The sequence below is a fragment of the Podarcis muralis genome, chromosome 5 (genome assembly GCF_964188315.1).
Source record: "Podarcis muralis chromosome 5, rPodMur119.hap1.1, whole genome shotgun sequence".
Taxonomy (NCBI): domain Eukaryota; kingdom Metazoa; phylum Chordata; class Lepidosauria; order Squamata; family Lacertidae; genus Podarcis; species Podarcis muralis.
In genome coordinates, this window is record NC_135659.1 from 86,557,809 (window position 1) to 86,581,581 (window position 23,773).

The following is a 23,773-nucleotide window of genomic DNA, read 5'->3' on the forward strand; positions in this document are numbered from 1 at the left end:
ACAGTCAAGGCTACGTTACAGAGTTTTAATGAAAAATACTGGCTAGAATGTGGAAGCGCTGCGTTTTCTCCATTGATGTCCACCTCCTTCCTTTAGCTGCTCTTTGTTTTAAAAGGACCTTCTTTAAGGTCATCCAAGACCACCTAAGTAAGTAGCCACGCGGCAAACAACTGGAACAATTGCAAGGGGTCATTGCAATTAAAAGCAAAAGTGCAACGACAGGCAGAAATCCAACAGGTGAAGCCCAGGGCTAGGGCAAGTTTTACCTGCCGAACTTCTGTCGGCTATGCTGCCTGCAACACCCAGCGGGTTAAAGTGAAGGAGAAGAAGGGGAGAAAGACGCTTCTAACTGAACATTCTGTTCAAATATGGTGAAAACGTCGCAGGTCACAAATTGATCTGGGCTGGAGACGCAACGGGTGGCAGAAATTTAGCAGGTGGGCTTACCCCACCACTTTGCCGCATGTCCGAGCCCTACCTCCAGAACTTCTGCCTGTTAGACATCAGCCCGGATTACACAGGAGCCAACTCCTAGGGGCCGAGGTCCCAATAAAACACTTGAGCCCCCCCCCCCCAAAGTTGAGGCGAATTCCCATTCAAATAGTGTGTGCGCCGAATTATGTAGGGTGGGGCTTACCTGTCCCCCATGTTTTATTCAAGTTGGCACCCCTGGCTAAACTTGACAACACTGCGGATGCCTTATTATTTTCTTCTTGCCCCCCCCCCACCTGCGTTTTTAAATTCAAAGAGGGGAGACAGGGCAGCCCAGGTAGATATCCATCAACTCGCCACGAGGCTGCCAGATGATTACCCAGGAGTTGAAACCAGAAGGAATCAGAGCTAGCAGGAAAAACGAGGAATGCTCCTGCTTAAAGGGAGGGGGGGCGAGAGAGGGATTGAGAGCGCAAGAGAGAGAGAGAGAGAGAGAGAGAGTAGACGAGCAGGTATCTGCGCAGGCGCCTAGTTCAGCCTCGCCGTGCGCCCAGGTGAAGCGCTTTGGCTGGGACTCCAGTTGAAGAGGCAGCTGCGTGGGGTTTCAGTCCCCCCGCCCCCTCCTGCCGTCGGTTCCTGCTCAAAGCCCCACCGGGTGGCTCATGTCTCTGCTAGGGAGGATCGACTGGCAAGTAAGTCGCCTTCTTTGCTTTTTTTCCTCCCCCCAGGATCTTTGCAAGTTATGGAGGCGGTGCGGGGTTTGGCTGGTGGCTCAGAATGTAGGAGTCGGTCGGGGATGATCAATGGTCTTGTTCGGTTCCTGGAGCTCTGAGCCTTTCACAGGTTAGAAGTTCCTCGGAGGCTCCACAGAAGAGCTCGGGCTGTGTAGGGGAAGGGAAAGGGGTTTGAGGAATTTCTTTCCCAAGGCGGAGAACCTCGTGGCTTTCCGAGGAACTTCTCGCGCACGTGGGAGAAAGTTTGGTCCATTTCGCTTTGAACAGCCTGGTGTTTAACAATGCGCCCACATATATATTCTTAGCATCGCACCCCATTGAGAAAAAGCAGGGAGAGGACTAGCTTTCACGGAAAGCTGCAATCCTTGCACACCATTACCCGGGAGCAAGTCCTATGGTACTCAGGCATCGCCCGATCCGGTACGCGCGCGACTCGGAGTGTTGTTTTAACTGACTCGGAATAAACGCGCATAAAAAAGCCGTCGCTTGAGTTCATCGGGACTTACTCCCAAGTAAGCCTGCCCAGGGTTGCAGCCTTAAGCCCCTTTGCATTCCTGCCTGCAAGCCCCCTTCTTTAAGGGCAGGGGGCGCCACGTTCTCTGCGGTGCCCCCAACGCGCTTAGCTACGCTGCAGAATGACAGCTCAGATCGGCCCGAAGCCAAAAGTCTCCGGTTCCAGAGAATTGTGGATGGGCCGGAGCGGCTGAGCTATTTTAAGAGTAACACGTTGATTGTGACACAAGCTTTACTGGTCCATAATACATTTGTTAGTTTTTAAAGGTGCCACAAGACTTTTTCTTCTGGTTTGGCTGCAAGAAACTGCAAGGCCGCAGCCCTAAACCTCAGTTACTTGGGAGTAAGCCCCGTTGAATTCAATAGGGCTTACTTCAGAGTAGACACGGCTAGGATTGCCCTGTAACAAGGCCACCCCGCTAGAGCTGGGGAGGAATGCGTGTACACATACTTTATCTTGGACAAGCGCAACTTCTGAAAAGACTTGTAGACCACTTCATTTGACTGGTCCAGGAAAGCTTATGCTATAAAGTGGCTAGTCTTTCAGGTGACCCCAAGACTCTTCTTAAGAAACCACCGAAGTTAAAAACCATGCCCGTCTCGGAAAGCCTCTGCAGAGACAGCAAAAGGAAGGTTTGTCTGGAATTGGGAAGGTTTTTCTGGAATTCGATGTATCATTCGATTTCCAGTGTCTGAACCCATTCGATCTTTTCCCAGAAGGAAATCCGTTCCTCCAGTCTAGCTATTTCGAGGCTTGTTCTACGAAATGATTTCAGTGCTTCCTGCGATCGATAGAGAATTAACATTCGGAGCGAGTAGGGAGGGGGTGCGCCACTCCCCCCTCCCCCAGCCCTCGGCCCTGCTCCTGCGTTTTTCGCGCCAGCCTGAAGCCCCGTATTTCAGTGTCTGAAATTTGTCCTGAGGCAGGTGGGGAGAAGCGACTCCTGTTGCAATGCTGGGCACTAGAGCAATTCCTCTGGTGTAACTTGAGTGTAAGTCTAACCATGCCTACTCGGAAGTAAGCCCCACTGACGTCAATGGGGCTTACTCCCAGGTAGGTGGGGGTTAGGGTTGTAGCCTTAATTCTGAATGAATACGGGGGCGAGAAGGCTGTATGTATTACGAGCTCTGCACATCAGGAGCCGGGCTCGTTCAGAAACCCTAAAGATGGGCATTTAGTGATAACTGGAGCAAGGAGACTAGGTAAGCTTTTGAACCAAACAAATATCTTCGTCAGGGAGGTAACCATTAAGAGATTCCTTTGCCCGCAGTATTTTTGGTTGGGAATCCCCACTTCTTTCTATAGGGCAGGAAAATAGCAGTGGCGTTTGGAACGCCTCTTTTAAGCACATGGTCAGTCACCTGTTGCAACTGAGTAGCATCTCCCTTGAATTAGGAGCCTCCCAGTTACTATTGACATTAATTCACACACACACCCAAAATATCGGTTTCACCCTCAAATCCATCGTGGGTTTTCAAAAAGCGCCTGTCCTCCTTCCGCCCAAGAATTATCCTCTAATTTATCAACACGTCCATGTTGAATCCTTTAGTTCAATAGGCATAACATTTCCAAGCATATCACTTAGAAAGGGGAGAACATTAACCCATTCCTCCCTGTACTTGAGAATTATTCCCCATGAGCGTCTCTATCTGGCCAACTCATTGTGCGACTGTATGCAATTAAGCCTACAACCCCAGGCTTGCTTACCATTGCAGCCAGATCCATTGACCTCAATGGGGATTACTTATGAGTAGACATGTATAGAGATATGCATTGCACATGGGCCTACATTTGCATGTCAAAAGCACAAATCCCTTAGTGTAAAAAGATACATCTTCATATTAATTATACTTCAGCATAATTACAGCAACATTATTATTATTTTTAAAAAAATCACTGTGACAGATGCTTTTAAAATATGCTAGAATTTTTGCACTGTCAGAGGCTTTTAACTGGTGTAAATATGTTCCATGGGACTTCAGTGTGCTTAAAATTGCAGGCTTTATCTTGAATACGTATCCAACATCCACTTTGTTTCTAAGAATCTCTCTGCCCCCCATCCATTATTTGCATAGTGCTTTAGTTTCTTTGTGTATCATAATTAATGGGATTAGCTGCGACGGAGCTATAAATATATTGAGGATGCCCCGGTCCCATAGCAAGCAGATGATGTCTCTGATTCAGGCAACTCCTATATGTATTTACCAACTCTTTAGAGCTGAAACGTTAACGTTTAACTCTTGAATTTGGGAATGAATGGGAGAAAGAACGCCAGCATTAATTCAATCACTCGTCGCTGATACATTTAGAACAAGTTGGATAATTTAATTTGGGGTGATGGTGGGGTTTTGCTGGAAAAGAGCCAAGCGAGCAGTGAAAGGAAAGAGGTGCTTTGGGTGGGGTCGAGATCTTCAAACCTACCGGAGAAGGTATAGAAAAGGCAGCCGGTGGTCCAAAGTTTTAAAAACAGTGGGAGTTGTTGTGTAAACGTAAAACTGGTTCTCAATTCTTTTCCGCGGATATTCCGTCTCTCTCCCTCTCCCCCCACCCTCTCCAGTGTGTAGGCAGGGTCTGCAAATTCAGGTGGTTGAGTTTTGCGGGACATGTTTTAAATTCTGACCAAAAGATCCCATTTCCTTAGGTTCTCATCTTGAAAAGTTTACTTGATTTATTTTTAAAAATGAACTTGCTTTTGCCTGTACCACACCCATATGAAGGTTCTATTGAAAGAAGTGTGGATTATTTCTGAATGGATGTACTTAAGAGCAGCCCTAAGATTACTTACCTGGTAAGAAGACCCTCTGAATTCAATGGGACTTTCTTCCAAGAAGAGAAGCGTAGGCTTGCACTCCTAAAATGGAATTACATGCACACTGATTTGGGAGAAATTGGGCACAGTGGAGTTTACTTCTGAATGTAGGATTGAGATGATTTATAATTTGATTTACAATTAATAATGATAGTTGAATTTCCTGAAGCCACTTTATAACTTCACAGGTAGATCTAGAGGCATTTGTTTTAACACATTTCTGCTTCACCTTCATGTCAATTTAAAAACAGCATATCGGACTCTGAGCCTAACTGCATTTACAAGGAAGCAAGCCCCATTGATTTTAATTTGAAACGAATTAGCTACTGAATGGTATCTTTGCTTTTTCTACAAATGCATCCTGTCTCTTCTGGCAAAAACAGACAATAGTCACCGTTCTATTCACACGCAAGCCCACAAAAGTTTGCGCCTTAATATAATTTACTTTCAATGGCTATCTTACTGCTTAGTAAGCATACAGAGATTCCCAGTCTTCTTTGGCGATTTCATTTGAAACGAGTGGGACTCAATTCAAGTTGGGAGTTTTCAAAAGGTGAGGCATTCTCCTTCAACCTTTCAAAGGAAACCAGCAGCACAATCCTAAGCACCACTGTTCAGAAGTAAGTCCTATTGACTTCAGTGGGACTTGACCGGCAGGTAAGTGGGGTTAGGATTGCAGCCTGGCTGCAGTCCTATGAACACTTGTCTGGGGATAAACCTCATGGAGCTCAGTGGGGCCAGACATGCATAGGATAGCACTGCAAGAATGCCTCCTGCGCATGCTTACTCTGAAGTAAATGCCACTTTGTGCACTGGGACTTACTCCCTAGTAAACGTGCTTGGGAGCTGCAACATAATTCTGGTTTTTGTTTTAAAATAGGGTCGAACTATAACCCCGCTCAGTTTTGAAACGTCAGCAAGGATTGATACTCGATCAAAGGTGCTCTGAACTTTGAAGCACCCCTTAAAAAGAAGGGCCAACTGGCACCCCTAATTTGGTTCTACTTAAATGGCAACCTTTAGGAGTCCCCCCTTCTCACACTTAGACTGTTTTGCAGGAGATCAAAATAAATGTATCTTAAGGGGATGGTGGTGATGATGGCGTGTCACTTCTGAGGGGGTTTTAAGACTACCTGTGTCTTTCTTGCTGAGATGCCTAGCCTTAATGACGCCAACTGCCTGAGAGACGTAGGAGCAGAGTGAGCTTCACCTTTTTACGGTTAAACGAGGATTATTTTGCCCTTGCTGGGCCCCTGTCACTGCTAGGATTCAGCACCTGCCTGCCAGATTGACAGATAAGAGGGCTGGGGAGAATCATGCTGTGATTAGCTCTTCTCTCCGCCTCCCCCCCCCTCCACCCCGACCTCCTTTTCCTTACCTGGTCAGGGACATCGCTCTGGGAATCTTCACCTGGTCAGTTTCAAAGCTGGAAGGGCAGGGGGAGCTATGAGCCAGATCGCAGGCTCACTTGGAACAGCGTGCCTTTCGACTGGACCACTTCCGCGTACCGTTTGAGGGATTCCCAAGAGGGTGGGAGAAGAATAAGGCACAGCTGAACAATATAAATCGATCAGTTTATTCTAAAGGGGAAGTTTTCAATAAAAGGTCCAAGGAGTGTTATTTAGTGTGGCACCTTAAGCACTCCCCCCCCCCCGGCCAGGTCAGAGAAATCCAGGACGATTCCAGTACATGGCTCTTAAATACTTGGAAAGAGCTTTTTAAATTCCCTCTCTCCACGCTAAGTCCACAAAGCTGAAGGAGTGTGTGTGTGGAATGAATGAGGATAACTGCTTAGGTCAGAATGCTGCAATCCTATGCATGTCTGCCAGGTCTGCTCAGAATTAAATCTTACTGAATTCAGTCGCCTTACCCGCAGGTAACGGGGGCGAGTGGGTTACCCGCCTCCCTTTCCAGTCAATAAGGCTGAGTTGTAGAAACAGGAGTGCGACTGAACAGAGGAGAAAACTGATCGCCTTTTTAAAACGCCACCATCCCTTGTTTTAAAAAAGTGTGTTTCATCCTCCAGACGCCAAGTTAAACACTTTAAATACTTATAAAAAAAAAATAATCCGAAAGGATGTGCGATCGTTATGCACACTTCCTTGTGAGCAAGCCCCGTTGGACTAAAGTGGGGCCCATTTCTGAGCAAACATGCGCTGTAAATCGCTTAGATGCCCCATTAACTTCGTGGACCACGCCATAAAAAGCTTATAAAATCCCAGAGAGGGAAATCCAAATCGGAGGTCAATGCTTGAGTTTCCGGTGTATGGAACTTGATTGAAATGGAGTTAAGTGTAAATGTAGCTGGATCGTAGCTATTTCAGCTGGTGCCTAAGTGAGTTCCCTGATTTCTGTAGCATTTGACTTCCAAGGAAGCACGTTATGGTTAGAATTGCATGAGGGGCACAGTCCTGACCAGTTGACAACCTGTTCATACCTTGTTTGGAACGAAAGTGGATGAATGGAGAAAGGAAGCTAACACGTGCCCCCTGAACACATTTTATGGAAACCTCCATTGAGATAAAGGAGGTTTTCCTTCAGCGCAATGGAGACTGGGATCAGCCTATTATTTGAGAGAAAGCCCATGAATATTAACTTCATATTCTGTAAAACACCGGGAACGTCAGTCAGTGCAGAAAAGGTGGCGTACGATTTTATTTGTAGTTTTAAAAGTAACGAAGCAGTTAAAAACAGCCGTCTAGTGGCGCCTTTAAAAAGTTGCATACGTATTGTGGCATAAGCTTTCGTGGATTTAGATTTGTGTTTCCAGTATCTTTGCAGTGTAGTTTGCCTTTCGCTATATGGCTCGGCTGCCATCCTAACTCCGTTTGCCTGAGAGAAATCCCCATTTACACCTGAGCAGACATGGCTAGGACTGCGCTGCAGACCCGCGCGCTTCCAGACTCTAGTGAGGAATACAAATTCAGGAAAATAAATAACACCTTTGATGGAAAGCTTATTTGTCTCTAAAAAGGCGCGCTCAACCCTTTTGCTTTAGCAAATCCCTTAAAAAGAAAGATGTGCATGCAGAACGAGAGAGGTGTTTTAGGGTTTGTTAAGGGAGGCTAAGATCCAAGAGGATTGTATACTCAGCCATAATAAATGTGTTCGGATATAGATGCCACAGGATCCTGTTTTTATACTCTACTGCAGAGATCGCAAGTAACTTTCAAAGTTCTGCTTAGGGAGTCTATTCCATTCATGTCATCGCTCTTAAGAGTGTGATTGGATTTTATCTGCGCAGATTGTAGGCACAATGGTGAGTCTGGCATTATCGGAAGTTACTGCGAGCCATTTATGCAATTTTTGGTTTAAAAAAACTGTTAATCTTGTCAGTATCTTTCCCTTTTTGTAACTGTCCCCATCTCAGGAATTCCGCGGTGCGTTAGCGGAAGGGCGTTAAGCACAAAGGATCCTTTTGTTCGTTCGCAAGCTTAAATTGTTAATATTTATTATTATGCTAAGTCGAGGTTTCTCCATCTAATCAACCCACGCTGCAAACACAGGAGGCTGCCGTTAAGGCCACTTGCCGGAGATTAGTTCTACCGTAGGGCGAGCTTTCTGCATCCGCCCAGGCTTGCACAAAAATCAGTTGGGGGAAGAAAACCCCGCGCTTCGAGTCAACGAAAAACAAAAGGGAGTGTGGTGGCACCTTGAAGGACTAGCAGATCTGTTGTGGAAGTGGGCTCTAGCTAGAGGAAGCGTGCGCGGTGCGCCACAAGGTACTGTTCTGCGTTTGCTACAGCAGGGCTGCCGAATACAATTTTTGCAAACCGGTTTACCACCATTGCTAGGATTCTATTTCTTTACAAACAAAGGCCTTCCCCGGGATTTTGTGCGCCTTACTCTTGTGTAAACGTGCATAAGATTTGCAGCCTTCTGAGCCAGAAACGCTGCCCTTTTCTTTCCTAGTCAATGAGTTTAGGATCAAGGCAATAGTCCCGTTTGATGTCCGCGGGCTGATAACCCAGACCGTGGGCATATTTGTAAGAAAGACCCAGGAATCGTGAACAGTTGCTCCTGTCTCAATTGGGCCAGGTCCCAAATAATGATAGTCGTTTCTTGCCCAGGGAGGAAAAAAAAAAAATCTCATGTCATAATAAATCTGTCTTTAACGTACCGCAAAAATCCCTTGTTGTGTTTGTGGCAACAGCCTAAGGCTGCAAGCCTTTGAGTATTTATCTAGGCGCGAGCCCCGCTGAACAGTGCCACTTACTTCCGAGTAGGCACTCATGGGATTATATTGTAACAAGCGCGCACGATCCTAGGGGCCCAGCAAAATTGGTTACGGCGACCTAGCTTTGCATAGGATCAGGCTGCAATACGGCTCTTAACTTCGGCGGTAAAATGTGAGTCACTCGCAAACTATAAAAAGTAAAGGCAGCCGTCTCTGGGTGGCGGTGGTGGTTGAAATTCAAAAGGGGGTAATGCCTTTTATCAAACCAACCAAAATATCGTCAAGTGGCGATCCAAGCTTTCCTGGTTCCCCAGGGACACCTTATCAGACGTAAGATGTTCTTGAGCAAAACAGCGGCAGCTAAATTGTGGTGAGAAGCTGGCCTGGTGGAAGGGTATTGCCCTAGTTTATAGGTTTCGAGATTGAAACACGAAGCGCATCAAAACTAGACTTAAAAGTAGCGCGCTGTGCGCAAGGCCTTTTAAAAAAGGAGCGGATGGCTTCGCAGGAGCAGGCGAACGACCCACATCAATTCCCTTTGTGGTTTCTCATCTAGCCGTGTATTCTGGGAACTATTAACACCTATGTTAGCTTCTCTTCTGTGACCCAGAGCAAACTCCCCCTTCTCCCCTGGGGAGGCGGGGGCTATTGCTGGCTCGGTTTTCTTGTTCTCCGCTCGCTTGCTCCCTCTCTCCTTTTAATGCTTCCCAGCTTCCAACTCTTTCCATCCGGTGGTTGGCTTGCTGTGCTGCCAGCATCCTCTTCTGGCCAAAGAAGGGTTAACTTTTTTTCTTGGCCTTTTTTTTTTTTTTTTTTTTTTAAAAACCCATATTTTGGAGACCCTTCCGCGTCTCGGCTCCAGCTCCAAACGTGCATGGCAGCTTGCAGCGCTCCCCGTCGCTTGCGTGCGCGCGCCCTGGGTAGACATTTGGCCCTTTCCCCGCCCCGTTGCTAGCCATGCGTGTGCGCCTTTGGGCAGCCTGGCGCTTTCCCAGGCGCGCGTGTGTGCGCCTTGGAGACGCTCCAAAGGCGAGAGCGCAAGGGGGGCGCGGCTTGCGGCTCCTTCGCCATTGGCTAGCTTGGCGCCGCCTGTCAGGGGAAGCCCCCGCGTCCCGGGCCGTCCCTGGGGAGGAGCTATGCTAATGAGATTGCCATTAAGGGGAGCCGGGTAAAAGAGGCTCAGTCACTTACTTCCCGGGAAGTGAAGTTCTCTCCCCTACTCTGCCTATATGCCTGCCCATTAAAACAGCCCTTTGAAGGTGGCGGGGAAGAGCTGCTCTTCCCCCCCGCAGTTGCTGGATTAACGACTTTTGGGCTGGGACGCCCTTTTGTTTTATTTTTTGCCCTCTCTGGTTTATATTTTAATTTTTGGGGGATACTGGACGCCATGTTGTGGAAACTAGCAGACAATGTCAAGTACGAAGAGGACTGTGAGGTGAGAGCTTAGGGCTGTGCATGGGGCTAGTCCTCAGTGGTTTGGCTGGGGTTTTCTTTTCTTGGACGGGAAACAAAAGGGGCAGGCGGTAGGCGCATCCGCCGGTGGAATGGGGGTACTAGGATTGGGGCCTTTAAAGATGTGAGGATGGAAACAAGGGATTTAGAGAGAGTTTATTTCGAACAGAAAGAGGTCGCTTAGGCACTCTGGCCAGGCAGCAAATAATTAAATCGGTGGGGCTTGATTTCCTCATAAAGGAAAATAAGGCGCTAGTCCTATTGAGGCACAAGTTGTAGAATTAATTGATCGAACTACAGTTTAATGTCTTGGATGCCTTTATTGCATTCTGACTTTAAATTCAAAGAAAACCCTCTTGTGCGGGGCAGGGGGTGCAACAAAACATTATAGAATGGGTCGCTCTAAAACTTAAAATTGGTGCTTGGATCCAGTTAAGGTGAGATGCAAGTTTGCATGGAGTGAGTCAGCTTCGCTGCGGGAGCCGACTGAAGTGTTTGTGCCCTAATGAACCCCAAGCATTTTTACGTGGAAGTAATTTGCGCAATAGGATGGCAGTTTTTGGCTGCTTTCTGCTCTCTGGACCGTTTCGAACTCGCAAGTTAATGGTCCCGGACCTTGAATTGTGTGTTAAAATAGCAAGAACCTCCGAACAATCATTTCTCTCTCTTTTGTATATGCATATAAGAAAAAAGATGTTGCAACCAAGGTCATCAAAGCTGGCGAAGAGCGGAGAAGCTGCCTGGGGGGGGGGGAGGACGTGATTGGCACCTCCCCTCTCCGCTTTGGAGGATGTGTGTACTGTCCTAGTCGTAGTCTTTCTCGGTAGTAACTTTCAATAGGATTATGCCTAGGATCTTCCTAAAAATCACCCAATATTTTTTCGTTTGTGTGTTTTTTTAAAACCCCAATTCCCGCTTACTCTAGAGTAGTCCTACTGAAGCTAGCGAGATTTCCCCGAGAGAAACGGTTCCTTCAAGTACAGTAGCTGGAGAACTCGAGTGAGTCCCTGAGGGACATTTTTCTTGTGCGTTGCACCCCCAGCAATAAAAACGCACAGTATGGTCGAGGTCCAGAGCGTGGAAAGCCGCGTTTGCGCAGCGTCTGGAATTCGTTCCAAGAGCGCGGAAAGTGGAGACGGTATCCTAAGCGGCTGCGGTTCGGTGAGCCCTTAAAGCCTGGCAGTCGCGCTGCGCTCAGGCTGAAATGGCATTTTAGATAATTCTAAAACTGAGTAGTGGGCGACCCCCCTTCCAAAACCTTCATTTTCCGACGATGGTGGTCCTATCCTCTATGTGAGTCCCCTGGAAGTCGTGGGGCTTTCTTCTGAGTAGACACCTCTGTGTGTACCCCTGTTTGAGCAGAAAGAAGTACCTGGTTTCCCCAAAACTTCAGGACAGGGTAGATCTGCCCTCCCAGAAAACACTGAGCAGTGATTTCCCCCTTTTGTGCTCCGACGGCGCGGCGTTCAGGAAGGAGCGGAAACGCTTAATCCCCTCCAAGCTGCTCCTGCTCGCCGTTTTGTTTTTTTTCCTCCCCGAGGTGAAAATCAGCGCAAACTTCCGCACGCTTTTTCGGCCGAGGTGCGTGCGTGCGCGCCCCGTCGGAAGTCCGCCCACGGTCGGGGGAGGGGGGGCGAAGGAGGGAAGAGCGAGCGAGCGAGCGCCGGAGATCTTCCCTCGGCGAGGCAAGCGCTCCAGCCTGTCGGACGGGTTCTGCCCAGCGCGGAAGGGAGGCCGCTCGCTCCTTCTTTTGCCATGCGGGGAGGCAGCGAGGTAGGCAGGAGGAGAGAGACAGAGGCCCCGGGAGGGGATGGCAGGAAGTCGGCGGTCTTGGCATCGAAGTGGTGCCCGTGCCCTCTGGGAAAAGCTGCTTGGCCCGGTTCCTTTTCCTCCGGGGGCGGCGCAGAGAGAGAGAAAAAGAGATGGATGCCCAGGCAGCCGAGTTATACTTCGAGGACGGCTGCCCGGAGGGTTTGTTGGGAACTCTGGCAGGGCTCCTTCCCCTTTAAATCTGTGCGCGGCGGGCAGAAGTTCAACTGGAGAAGCTTTGCACATTGCGCTTATCCACCCTGCAAAAAGAACCCTTAAAAATGTGAAGGGCTGGTGCCTAAAGTCACTTTTCGGTGGTTAAATTACTCCGCCCCACTTTCTAGCCAAGGGCCTTGTCCCAATTGCAAGGGGGATGCGTAAGGGGGTTGGACTAGATGACCCTTGCGGGTCCTTCCAACTCTGCAACTCTATGGCTGGAAACTGGTGTGTTCTGATCCTCTCAAAGCTTTGTGAGGAGCTCGGGTTGCAGTTAATCCGGATTAATTAATCCAGAATAAGGAGAGAGCCTTTTCTTTTTTAAAAAGCCCTTTCGGGATTGCCCCCTCTTACTTTCCACGTAGGGCTGCGATAGATTAGGAGAGACTAGTCTCCTTCCCCCACCCGCTTTTCATGTAGACATTTCGTGTAAACCCATTTAGGATCGGAGCGCGAACTGTATTGCACTGGGAATTCAGGCCTTCGCTCCCAGCGATGATGCAGAAGGTTACAGGGAAAAGTGCGATCCACAAGGCGCTCATGTAGGTGGAATTTGTTTGGGTGTTTTAAGGGACTCCCAGTAGCCTGCTCCTCTTTAACACGTTTGCTGGGAAAACGTCTGCCCCACAGCAATCGACGAGGCTGCTTGGCTTTCCCCAGCAAAGTGTGCACAGAACCTTTGCAGCAAGAGCCCAAACAGCTTTACTCGGGAGTAAGTCCCGTGTGCAGCGAGGCCTGCTGATCGGTGCACAGTGGGAGGGTGGATTTGGAATCAAGGAGGCCACGGTTTTGAGATTAAGCTGGGGGAGTTTAAAGGCCACGTTAGGACTTTTTATCCCCAGGCCAGATACTGCTAAATCCGCATCCCAATCCGAAATGGGCTTTTCTCGGGGAGGCGGAGAATCATCCCGTGGGCTTCCACAGTTGCGGGAGGGAGATCCCAGGGATTTGAACTGGTCCCCTGACCTTCCCGTGGAACTGCGCCTCTTTTAAAATGCACTTTCCGCTTCGGAGCGAGTCCCAGATAGGGACAAGGGGCAGTGCGAGCCTCTGGCATGCTTGCTTGGAAGTAAATCCCTCTCGCCCTACTCTGCGTGCAGTGGTAAAGAGTGCAAAGGAGCGCAGCCGGAGTTGCAATCCTATACACACTGAACCTGGGGCTCAGTCCCGTGGATTTAAGCGGGATTGACTTCTGAGTGGACATGGCCAGGATTTGCCCTACTATTGGTACAGTATAAGAAAATGGCAGGGTCGCCTGGATAGATATCTGGAAGATGAGGTGTGCAACTTTCTCTTCCTCTTCAGATGAGGTCTGCTTTCGCTTCCTTCCTGAAGGCTTCGGTGAAACCCAGCATCTAAAAGTCACCCCAAGTGCGCTTTGGCTTAACAATATCTATGAAATCCTGAGCGCGCGTTCTAGATAGCAAGTCCTTGCCAAGCGTTGCTTTTCGCGTCTGTTATGGGTGCCTGCGATAGGTGAGAGAGGAAAAAGCAAAGATAACTCTGAGCGGGTACAGATTATTTCTCGGCAGTCTGACCTATTCATTTCCCTGGGATCAGGTTTTGTTGAACGCCCAGAGAAATGTGCATAGGGACATGAAAATAATAAAAACAAAACAAATATAAAATAAACGATGGCACCGTCAGGTTATCCTTCAATCTCTCCTCCCCCCCCCCCCCAGTCATTCTATTTCTGATGCCTTTGAAGGTGGCAGCGTCTCCCTCCTTCCTCTGGTCCATTGGTCACACCGCAGCGTCTCTGGCTCCTTTCAGAAGCCGCTGCCGCCCCCGCTTCCCTTCCCGCAGGGTCCCGGTCGGGATCTCCATTCTCTTCTGATTAACCCGCCCCTGTTAGTTTAACGAGCGTGGAGGGAGAAGCGGCTTTTAAAAACCCCAGGCTTATCAGTGTGGTTTAGACATGCTTTAAATTGCTTGGTGTTTTTGTTGAAAAGTTTTAATTTCATTCATTTATTGATTAATGCTGCGTTGAGGTCGAGAATTATTATTTTTTTTTTTGCTAAATGATTCAGGGGTTTCAAGATTACATGTTTGCTTTTTAAAGAAATCAGTACTGGAAAGGTAGCTGTTTTGTTTTCGGCAGATTTTAATACTCTGCTCTCTCCCTCCTTAACAGGCGCCCTGGGCAGTGAGTTATATTAACTTTTCAATGGCCACGGGAGGGGGGTATTTTTTAAATTAACTCTGTGATGGGCATAGGAGTGTTGTAAGACATTTCCCAAGACGGTGGATTTGTACTTTAAGACAACGTGAAGGCAAGCATTTGTTTATTTTTAAGGAGGGGAACACTAATACAGTCAACATAAAACTTGTAAATCACCAAATTTCAATTCTGGGCTTTTTAGGTAGTAAGGAGAGTACATCTTTCTTTATAACAAACGGGGGAAATTTCCTTCTTTCCACAGTATTGAACAAAATGATTACCCCCCACCCAATCTAAGCAAATTAAATAAAAAGCAAACTCAAAATTTACAGTACTAAACAAATTTTCTCTGGAAGTAAGATCCATTGACATAAATGGGTTTTTCGTTCAAGGACATGCACTTTGATGTAAGTATATGCAAAAAGCCTCCCAGCTCTATGGCAGGAAGCCCAAAGTGCAGTCCTGTGTACACTTTGGGAGTCCATGTGCTCTGTGGCACTTACTTCTGAGTAAACAAGTTGGAGCGGACGTCAAGGATTTCAGGGTGACTTGCCTTTACTCTTCAACCTCCCCTTCTTTCCCCTATCTCTCCATCGATTTGAAACTGAACTTAAATTAAATTAGTGTGTTGACTTAAAAAGTATTTGTATTTATGAATGAGGCAGGAGATTCCTAAAAACCAAACTGTTCCCAAACGCATTTGCTGAAAATAAGATCATTTGAACTTTCGGTGGGTGAGTGAGGCTGCAGTCCTCAGATAAAATTTAATTTGGTCCATCAGGTGCTAGTATATACCCCCCCCACCTCATTCAGGGTTAGGCTGCAGTCTTTAAAAAAAGGGGGGGGGGCAGAGAGGATATTTTAGACTCATCCGGAGAGTTTCATTGTAACTTCGTTACTTCAAATGGGTCATTTGGAGGACTATGACTAAAAATCTTTGTGTGCCAAGTAAATAATAATAAATTGAAGCCTGCAAGGCTTTTGAAGCACAACCCTATGCATGTCTACTCAGGAGTAAGATCCATTGATGCCAGGTAAGTGTAACATTGCAGCCTAACTTGCAATGCTACCTTGCTCTGAAAGACAGAATGTAACACTAAGACTTGTCGATTTACAGTGGACCTTGCTTCCTGAATGTGCTGTTGGCTCCTTGAATGGGGCTACCAGTGACCTCTCCCTCTCCAAATATCCTCCTTTCAGGCTGGTACCTCTTTTATAGAAATCAACTTCCTCCTCTTTGCTCCCCCCACCCAGTCCAGACCCTATGATGCCTTGGACTGACACATCATCTTTCTTTCTACAGGACCGTCACGACAGCAGCAGCAATGGGAACCCCAGACTGCCCCACCTCTCGGCCGTCAGCCAGCACTTGTACAGTCCTGCACCCCCCCTTTCCCACTCGGGGGCCTCCGATTTCCAGCCCCCTTACTTCCCACCCCCGTACCAGCCTCTGCCTTACTCCCAGTCCAGTGATCCTTACTCTCACCTGGGCGATCCTTTCTCCATCAACCCGCTCCACCAGCCGCCGCCGCCTCCCCCCAGCCAGCAGCAAACCAGTTGGCCCAGCCGCCAGACCAGCCAAGACCACTCCAGTTTGTCCCACCACGCTCGGTCTGGTTTGGTGCCCCATCTCCCGGCTCTGGAAAGCGGCTCTGCTGGGGTGAGAAGGGAAACCTACAGGCGATCTGAGCTGCTCCTGCCTCACGGCCACGGCCTCGATGCTTCCAGCTTGGCAGAGAACCTAGGACTCCATGAAATGGCCCACCAGATGGAAGAGGTGCAGGTAAAGATTGGCGAAAGTGATAAATGGTGTCCCTGCAGTCCTGGATGCCCTGTAGCCTAGAAGAAAAGCTTTGGTTGCCTCACCAAAGGGAGTCTTCTTTAAAGGAAGGGACTGTAGCTGAGTAGTCGAGCATCCACAGGTTCAGTCCCCAGGACCACCAAATTAGGGTTGGGAGAAAATATTGTCAGAAACCCCAGAGAGTTGCTACCCATCATTGTAGACAATATACTGAGCTAGATGGACCAATGTCCTGACTCTGTTGAGGCAGCTTCCTAAGTTCCATGAGGCCCAACAGAAAAGCAAACACCTGGAATGTGAGCATCAGTCAAACGTGGCAAACTTAAGGGCTGATCCTTCTTTATGCTTTTCATTTATACCTGACTTTCCTTGAAAGAGCTCAAGGCAGCATACATGCCCCTCCCTCAGTTTGACCTCACAACAACCCTGTGGGGGTAGGTTAGGCTGAGAGATAGTGACTGGCCCAACATCACTCCATGAGAATTGTAGCTGAACAGGGATCTGAACCTTTCCAGGTCAGGGTTGGGGGAACCTGTGGCCCTCCAGATTTTGCTGAGCTCCTAACTTCCCTGACCATTGACCATGCTGGCTGGAGTCCAGTCATCTCTGGAGGGTCACCACACCACAATGAGGCAAATGGCAGTCTTGCATGGAAGAGCCATGGAGGAGAATCATGTGCCCTGTCTCTTGTTCCATAAATGGTCGGCATACATAGAGTGCTTCAGTGATGAGGATGTACTTGTTGGTTTTAGTTTTAGTCCCCTAATTGAGGAATTGAGAACTTGTTCATTGACTTGAACTCCCACCAGCCCCTGCCAATATGGCCTGTGGTCAGGGTTGATGGGAGTTGTAGTCCAACAGCGTCTAGAGGACCACAGCCACTCCTGACCCTAGTTCAAAGCACTTCACATCTATTTCAATAATTTGCCTTTTGAGTTAGGTCAGAATTATCTCTGCATTGCTGAGGAGTGGCTGGCTTAGTGAGTTCACTGTGAGGAGAGATTTGGAGAGTCCCTCCTTCATTCTCTTACAGAACAGCCCTATGCCTGCCTGCTCGGAAGTAAGATCCATTGGGTTCAATGGGACTTCCTCCCAGCTAAGCACACACAGGACTGCATCCTTGGTCGTTATACAAAACCGTTGCAAGGGAACCCACTTCTGCATTATTGACCAGGTGTTCCTAAAGCTCAGAGAGAGGGGTCACTGCAGTGTCTTACAGATTAAAACCAGTCACTTAAAAGTTCCATTCCTTGAACTGTGTTCCAAAATCTGCAGAATATCACCACTATGAATAGACCATACAGAACAGGCTCTTTGGGGGGTGGGAAACACTGTAGACTGGAGCCCACCATTTTGCTCAGCAAGAAGCTAGGCCCGTTTACTAATTTGTAGAATAAACCCTAGACAGATCCACTCCATGCATTTAAAGGACATTCAATGCACATTTTAAGCCCATGTCTTCCCCTGAAGAGTCCTGGGAGCTGTGGTTTGTTGAGGGTGCTAGGAATGTGTAGTGGTGTGAGGGGCAAACTACACTTCCCAAGATTCTTTGGGGGAAGTCATGTGTTTTAAATGTATGTCAGGTGTCCTTTAATAATTTAACGGTATGGCGTGGCTCGCCTTCCTCTTTGTCCAACATCTTTTTCCTCCGGACTGAAGAGAAGGTAATCGGTCCACAAAACTTTATAATGGTCCCCATTTCGGAAGCCAAATTAGGGCAGCAGAACTGCAGTTTCATGTCTTGTGCACACTGCAATCCTTAAAAGCCTTGGGTGAAATTTATCTCTTACTAGTCGTGCTGAAGTCCTGGTGAAATCGGTGTGCAGTTAAGTGCATGGAGCAACAGTCCTAAATGTGCGCAGATACCCTCTGAGAAATAAGATAACTTAATGGGACTGAATTCTGAGTTAGCATCAAAAATGGGCTGCACACACTAACTTGCATGAAAATAAAGCGCCACTGATTTCAGTAGGGCTGGCGCTTCTGTATGCATTCTTAAGAGAAGACTGTATACCTGATTGTTGGTGTCTGGTCACTACGTGGGCATCCTATTGGAATAAAAGGCTCTTGCAATTAATATGTTTAAGGTTTAGCCTTAAAGTTAATCCGTAGGTTCATAGCCATTTGGAGGAAAATAGCATTGTGTATGTGCATTTCGTGTAGTTGGGGGGGGGAGAGAGAAGGTGGGGTGTATTTTCTTTATTCCACAATTGTGTTCTAAAAATTTCACATTCTCTCTCCAGCATGTGGAAGATCAGCATTTATTAATGCATGACCAGACAGTCATTAGAAAAGGTCAGTAAATCTGCATTCTCCTGTTGGTTTTTCCTCTTGTCTTCTTTTTAAAAAGATAAGAATTTCTAACTGATAAAGGCTAGTTTCATAGCGGTAGATTGTTTTGGAAAAAAGATTTTTCTTTCGTGTGGCTTTTTTTCTTTTTTAAAAAATGAAGTTTCTGTAAACGAAAAATAGAGCTCCCCTACTCCTTTCCAGTTCTCTGCATGAGCTAGCATGTGTGCCGGAGGCTGTATTCCATATACTCCAACCCATTTACTCCAAAGTAAGTAGGTTGTGGGTTTGACTGGAGTGTGCATTTGTTTACATACAGATGCTTTTAAAGGCTGTTAAAAAAAATCCAGGATGTGGAATTTGGGACTAATAAAATGGGTTATTAAATTTTCTTGTGGAAACTTTAAAAACTAGTCTGAGCTGTAATTTCCCCAGGAACAGCAAATAACTGTACTTGCTATACCAGGAAAAAATATATCCTGATGCAACATTCACATGGGTGAACTGTTGCTTTTTAAGCCTCAATATTCTATTGTATGGGAAACCGATTGCTTCCCTTCTTGAGATTATTACCAAGTTATGGTTTTGCACAGTGCAGATTACAGTATGATTATGTCAAGATTATGTTAAGGCAAAAATCTAAGGCTATTGCAGATACTTTTGAATATTTGGTTCCTTTTTCATATGGTCTTTGGAAGTGAAGCAGGAATGTTTGGCAAGGCAGGTGAATTAATGAAGAATTGTCAAAAGCTGATTCAGTGGTGGGAAGAAATGTTCTATTGATCTAATCCGGGGAAGAGTAGATGTGGATTCCAAGTATTACAATACAGGCTGGAGAAAAGGCTAAGAGCTTTTGCTTGTTGTCAAATTAACCAGGGAATGCCACTGTTTTGAAGCAAAGGTCTTTATTCTTTCCTGCATCTAGGAGTTTGCCCATGTTGCTTTCCTTTCCTTATTAGAAAGGGAAGACTTGTCACTACTTACATTAATGACCTGGGTGGAGGGGAGATCACTGTTGAAAGATACAGGCAAATACACAGATAGGTACAGGCAGGAATGGAGGGAGAAAAGCGAAATTGCCTTCAGGCTTTCTAAGCAGGGAGGAATGGGTTAACCTTGCTGCCCTATTGCTTCTAAATGCATGGGCTTTAGGATTTATCCACAGTGAAAAGTTTTCATTGGTGGCATTTTTTTTGGGGGGGGGGACTGATGTGGGGGATACCAAGGTAGATGAACTCCTTGAATCTTGTTCTCTGTCCCTTCCTGCCCCCCTACTTTGTTTAAAAATAATAATCAAAGGAGAGTTTTTCCTGAAAAACCTCAGGGTGACTTAGAAAGGAAAAATGTGACTGAGAAAAAGCAGAAATGTTTTTTTGCTGCAAACGGTGCCGATCTGAGAATTAGCTCACGGCAGAAGTATTTTTTATTTTTTGCTGTCAGTTTCATGGCGCTTGAGAATCTTCCTCTTTTGATAAATAAAAGTATTGGGCCTGATTGTTAAACCATTTCCTGGTCCGTACATTAAAGGGGGGGGAGGGACATCAGCCTTTGATTTGGCAAAACATGACTGTTTCTCAGGCACACGTAAGATAAGTTCTACAGACTTGCTTCATTTTCTACAATTCCTGCAATGCAACCGTGCATTTATGGCGGCTGCTTGCAAATCCCACCTCCCCATGCAAAAAAAGCAGGGAATGCATGACTAAAAAAGAGGATATAGATTTGCATGAAATATGCAAATGTAGATATGAAAAATTATTACTGTAAGTTAAATAAATGCAATGATCTCATGTTAGTGGGAAATACGGTGACCTTTATGCTTGCTCAGTCTGCTATCCAGGTGAGGGGCAGATTCAAGGTTGATGTTCTCCCACCTTACGGTTCTTTGTTGTTAAAGACGGAACAGCTGTTCAGACAGAGGATTTCTCGCTGTCAAGTAGGGCTATGCAGCCACTCAATGCCATTTCAGGTTTCAGAAAAAGGAGACTTCCTTTAGTTAAATGAAGCTTGCATTTTATAGCAACAATAAAACCGAGCATTTCTGCCAGAGAAAAATAGGCTGCATTGCTGCAAACTGGAAAAGCAGTTAAGCATGCATATGTATGTATTACTCTTTTATCATTAAATAATATTAGTAGGAGTGCATCAAATGTGGATGGTCTTCTACATTTTTTCACTTTCTTTCTGTATAGTTTGCAGTTAAAAGTTTCATGAGAACCCCATTGGGAAATGCATCTTAATGGGTTAACAAAATACAGTGGATTTATGACGTCTAATAGATCTATTAAATGTTAAGTGATTTAGACTTCCCTAAAGGAAAACCCAAAAGTGGGGAAGAAAACACACCATCCTCTTTCCCCCCCTGTATATCTTGGTTCCCCTAGGTCCTATTTCATTAACGAAAAACAATGCATTAGGTCTCCCTTGCCAGAAGGATGGACTTATCGGCGTCGTGATCAACCCCAACGAAGTATTCTGCTCTGTTCCTGGGCGGCTTTCTCTTCTCAGCTCGACGTCTAAATACAAAGTGACAGTAGCAGAGGTTCAGAGAAGGCTCTCTCCTCCAGAATGTCTCAACGCTTCGTTGCTGGGAGGGGTTCTTCGAAGGTAGGAGGCTGTGATTTCCACCCCCCTCTTCTCTCCCCCCCCCCCGCCCCGTCAAAACTATTCCAGTGACTAGAGCTTCTCATACCATCTCTTAAGCCAAACGGCATGTAAATACCATTTTTGTGTCTCAACAATTTTGCGCAGGGAGAGAGAGTGAAACCCAAACGCTGCATCCTAATGCGGTTTATTTCCAAGCTCTGTGTTCACGCTCTTCTTTCTCTTTAGCACCCCTTGCATTTCCAGAAATGAAAAGTGCTATAACAAGTCTAGAAACAAGTTCTCTTTTTCCTGTTAATATGACACGTTGCTTCTCAGTCTACAAAAAGAGAATCTTGCACCCATTATTTTCAGGTTTTCTTACTCACTCGGCTGCCTGTGTATCACAGTGTTTAAATGGCGTTCACATAAATTAATAATCGGCCGATTCCTCTCCCACCTTTCAACCCAAGGGTACAATTTTCCAGTTTGCTGTTAAGGATGCCAACTGGCCAAACTTCTCACACACATAGATACATGCCCACACCCATGTGTCTTTAATAGCAAGTCAGAGGTGCAACACCCGGCGGGTGAAGCTTTCGGAAGCAAAGTGAGCCATGCTCCCTGCTAATGTCTGTGCACAGAGCTGCTGTTAAAGGCACAGCTGCAGAGACAGATCAATAAGTTGGCAACCCCAGGGGGAACTTTGTTGGAAAGATGTCCAGGGCTCCTGCTCTGCGGAACAAGCAAGGGGGTCTCCAATGCAGTTGGGGTTGGCTTACTGCAGGCATAGGCAAACTCTGCCCTCCAGATGTTTTGAGACTACAATTCCCATCATCCCTGGCCATCCCTGGGATAATGGGAGTTGTAGTCCCAAAACATCTGGAGGGCAGAGTTTGCCTATGCCTGGCTAACTGCATTTTGAACTAACACATATTGTTATCTAAAGACTGGACCCTCCCTCGCCCAAGATCATGAAGTCTAGGGCTAAAAACGACCTCTAACTGCACCCATGGAGAATTCTAACTTGGATAGAGAGAGGAGAGATCTTCTGAGCAAGGTTCTTGGATAGGTTAAAGCACACACACAGAGTGTTTTAAGAGCATCTGTTGTGGTTACTTTCTAAGAAGAACCAGAGCTATTGGCGTCCTTGAGGAATAATCAAAAGCATGTGGTTTGAAACACCAAAGGGGTGTGCTGGTGAATCCAGCTCAGACCCACCCTCCCCAATATTCCTCCTTCTCAAATGGTACTCCTGATTTCGAAGGCCTGGGCTGGGATTGCAATCTTGGTTAATATATCTATGCTTGTGCCGCAACAAATGCTCAACTTGATGCTCCATGCTTGTAAAATGTTCAATTTTCATTACGCCTGCCATAAGCGTAATGATCTTTGATAGTGTGAATGCAAAGGCAAAGCGTATTCTCTCTCCCCCCCACACACCGCTTCCTTTCTTTTTGATCTCGCTTTCTGATGTTTATGTGATGGAGCATTAAAAAGTAGGTCAAAGCTTGTTTTTCCATTCTGACCCCCCCGCCCTCGATTCCTCTCCCCCCCCCACCCCCGCGCAACACAAAAGAACTGCACTGAATGTCAGTAATTTGGCATTTCTCAATTGCTTTGAAATGTGGCCTCTTTCGGGGGTGTGCAGCTAAGTAAAACACTGTCCACCTCTTTCCCCCCGCTATTTGCAGAGCCAAATCTAAAAATGGTGGCCGATCTCTAAGGGAGAAGCTGGACAAAATTGGCCTCAACCTTCCAGCTGGCAGAAGGAAAGCTGCAAATGTGACTTTGTTGACATCGTTGGTGGAAGGTCAGTCTTAATTCTTTATTTTTTAAAAAGAGCCTTTCTGGGTAAAGGACAAACGAGGTGACTTGGATGAGCATGTCCTCTAAAGCAGTGTTGTTCCATTTTCAGACTTTAGCCCAAATATGCATATGCTTCAGCCTTTGCCAACATGGTTCTCTCCAGTTGTTTCTGGACTGCAGTCCCTGGCTGGGGCTGATAGGAGTTGTGGTCCAAAATGATTTGGAGGACGAAGGGCAGACCCACACCATGCATTTAAAGCACATCCAGCACACCTTTAAAAACTCCTGACTTCCCCCAAAGAATCCTGGGAAGGGTGAATTTCCCCATTTGCAGAGCCAAAATCCCCGGGAAAGGGACCCTGACCATTAGGTCCAGTCGTGGCCAACTCTGGGGTTGCGGCGCTCATCTCGCTTTATCGGCCGAGGGAGCCGGTGTACAGATTCCGGGTCATGTGGCCAGCATGACTAAGCCGCTTCTGGCGAACCAGAGCAGCGCACGGAAACGCCGTTTACCTTCCCGCCGGAGCAGTACCTATTTATCTACTTGCACTTTGACATGCTTTCGAACTCCTAGGTTGGCAGGAGCAGGGACCGAGCAACGGGAGCTCACCCTGTCGTGGAGATTCGAACCGCTGACCTTCTGATCAGCAAGTCCTAGGCTCTGTGGTTTAACCCACAGTGCCACCCGCGTTCCTAAAACTCTTAACTAATTACAGTTCCCAGGAGTGTGCTCCATAAGTATGCGCTGGATGTACTTTAGATATATGGTTTGGATCTGGTTCTACCCTAAGAGTGTTTAACTTGAATTATTTGTTTTTTGCTTACCACTACCGCATGGTGTGTCAGTGTTGCTGTTGAGACTTGCGCCCCCCCCCCCATCCCCGTTGAAGCCCAGTGCTCCAAAATCATTAGGAGGGAGAAAGAGAGAGAGATATAAATGTGGGGGTGCAGTTTCACAAGCATTAAATTGGGGGTGGGGCCATTGAT

At 46.9% G+C, this 23,773-nt stretch overlaps 1 protein-coding gene across 4 annotated transcripts in view; it reads left to right on the plus strand.

Moving 5' to 3' along the window:
* The first annotated feature begins 959 nt into the window (after positions 1 to 959).
* The window catches only part of TFAP2C (transcription factor AP-2 gamma), a 33,165-nt gene continuing 10,351 nt past the window's right edge, over positions 960 to 23,773 (plus strand). The window contains exons 1-5 of one of the 4 annotated variants that reach the window (XM_077929305.1): positions 960 to 1,124; positions 15,608 to 16,087; positions 18,349 to 18,400; positions 20,779 to 21,001; positions 22,672 to 22,790. In XM_077929305.1, the coding sequence (XP_077785431.1) occupies positions 1,095 to 1,124; positions 15,608 to 16,087; positions 18,349 to 18,400; positions 20,779 to 21,001; positions 22,672 to 22,790 (904 nt within the window). In that variant the 5' untranslated portion in view covers positions 960 to 1,094. Of the gene's footprint in view, positions 1,125 to 9,830; positions 10,102 to 11,767; positions 11,892 to 15,607; positions 16,088 to 18,348; positions 18,401 to 20,778; positions 21,002 to 22,671; positions 22,791 to 23,773 lie in introns of those variants that run through there. The other 3 variants (XM_028735266.2, XM_028735268.2, XM_028735267.2) reach the window with 3 other exon arrangements.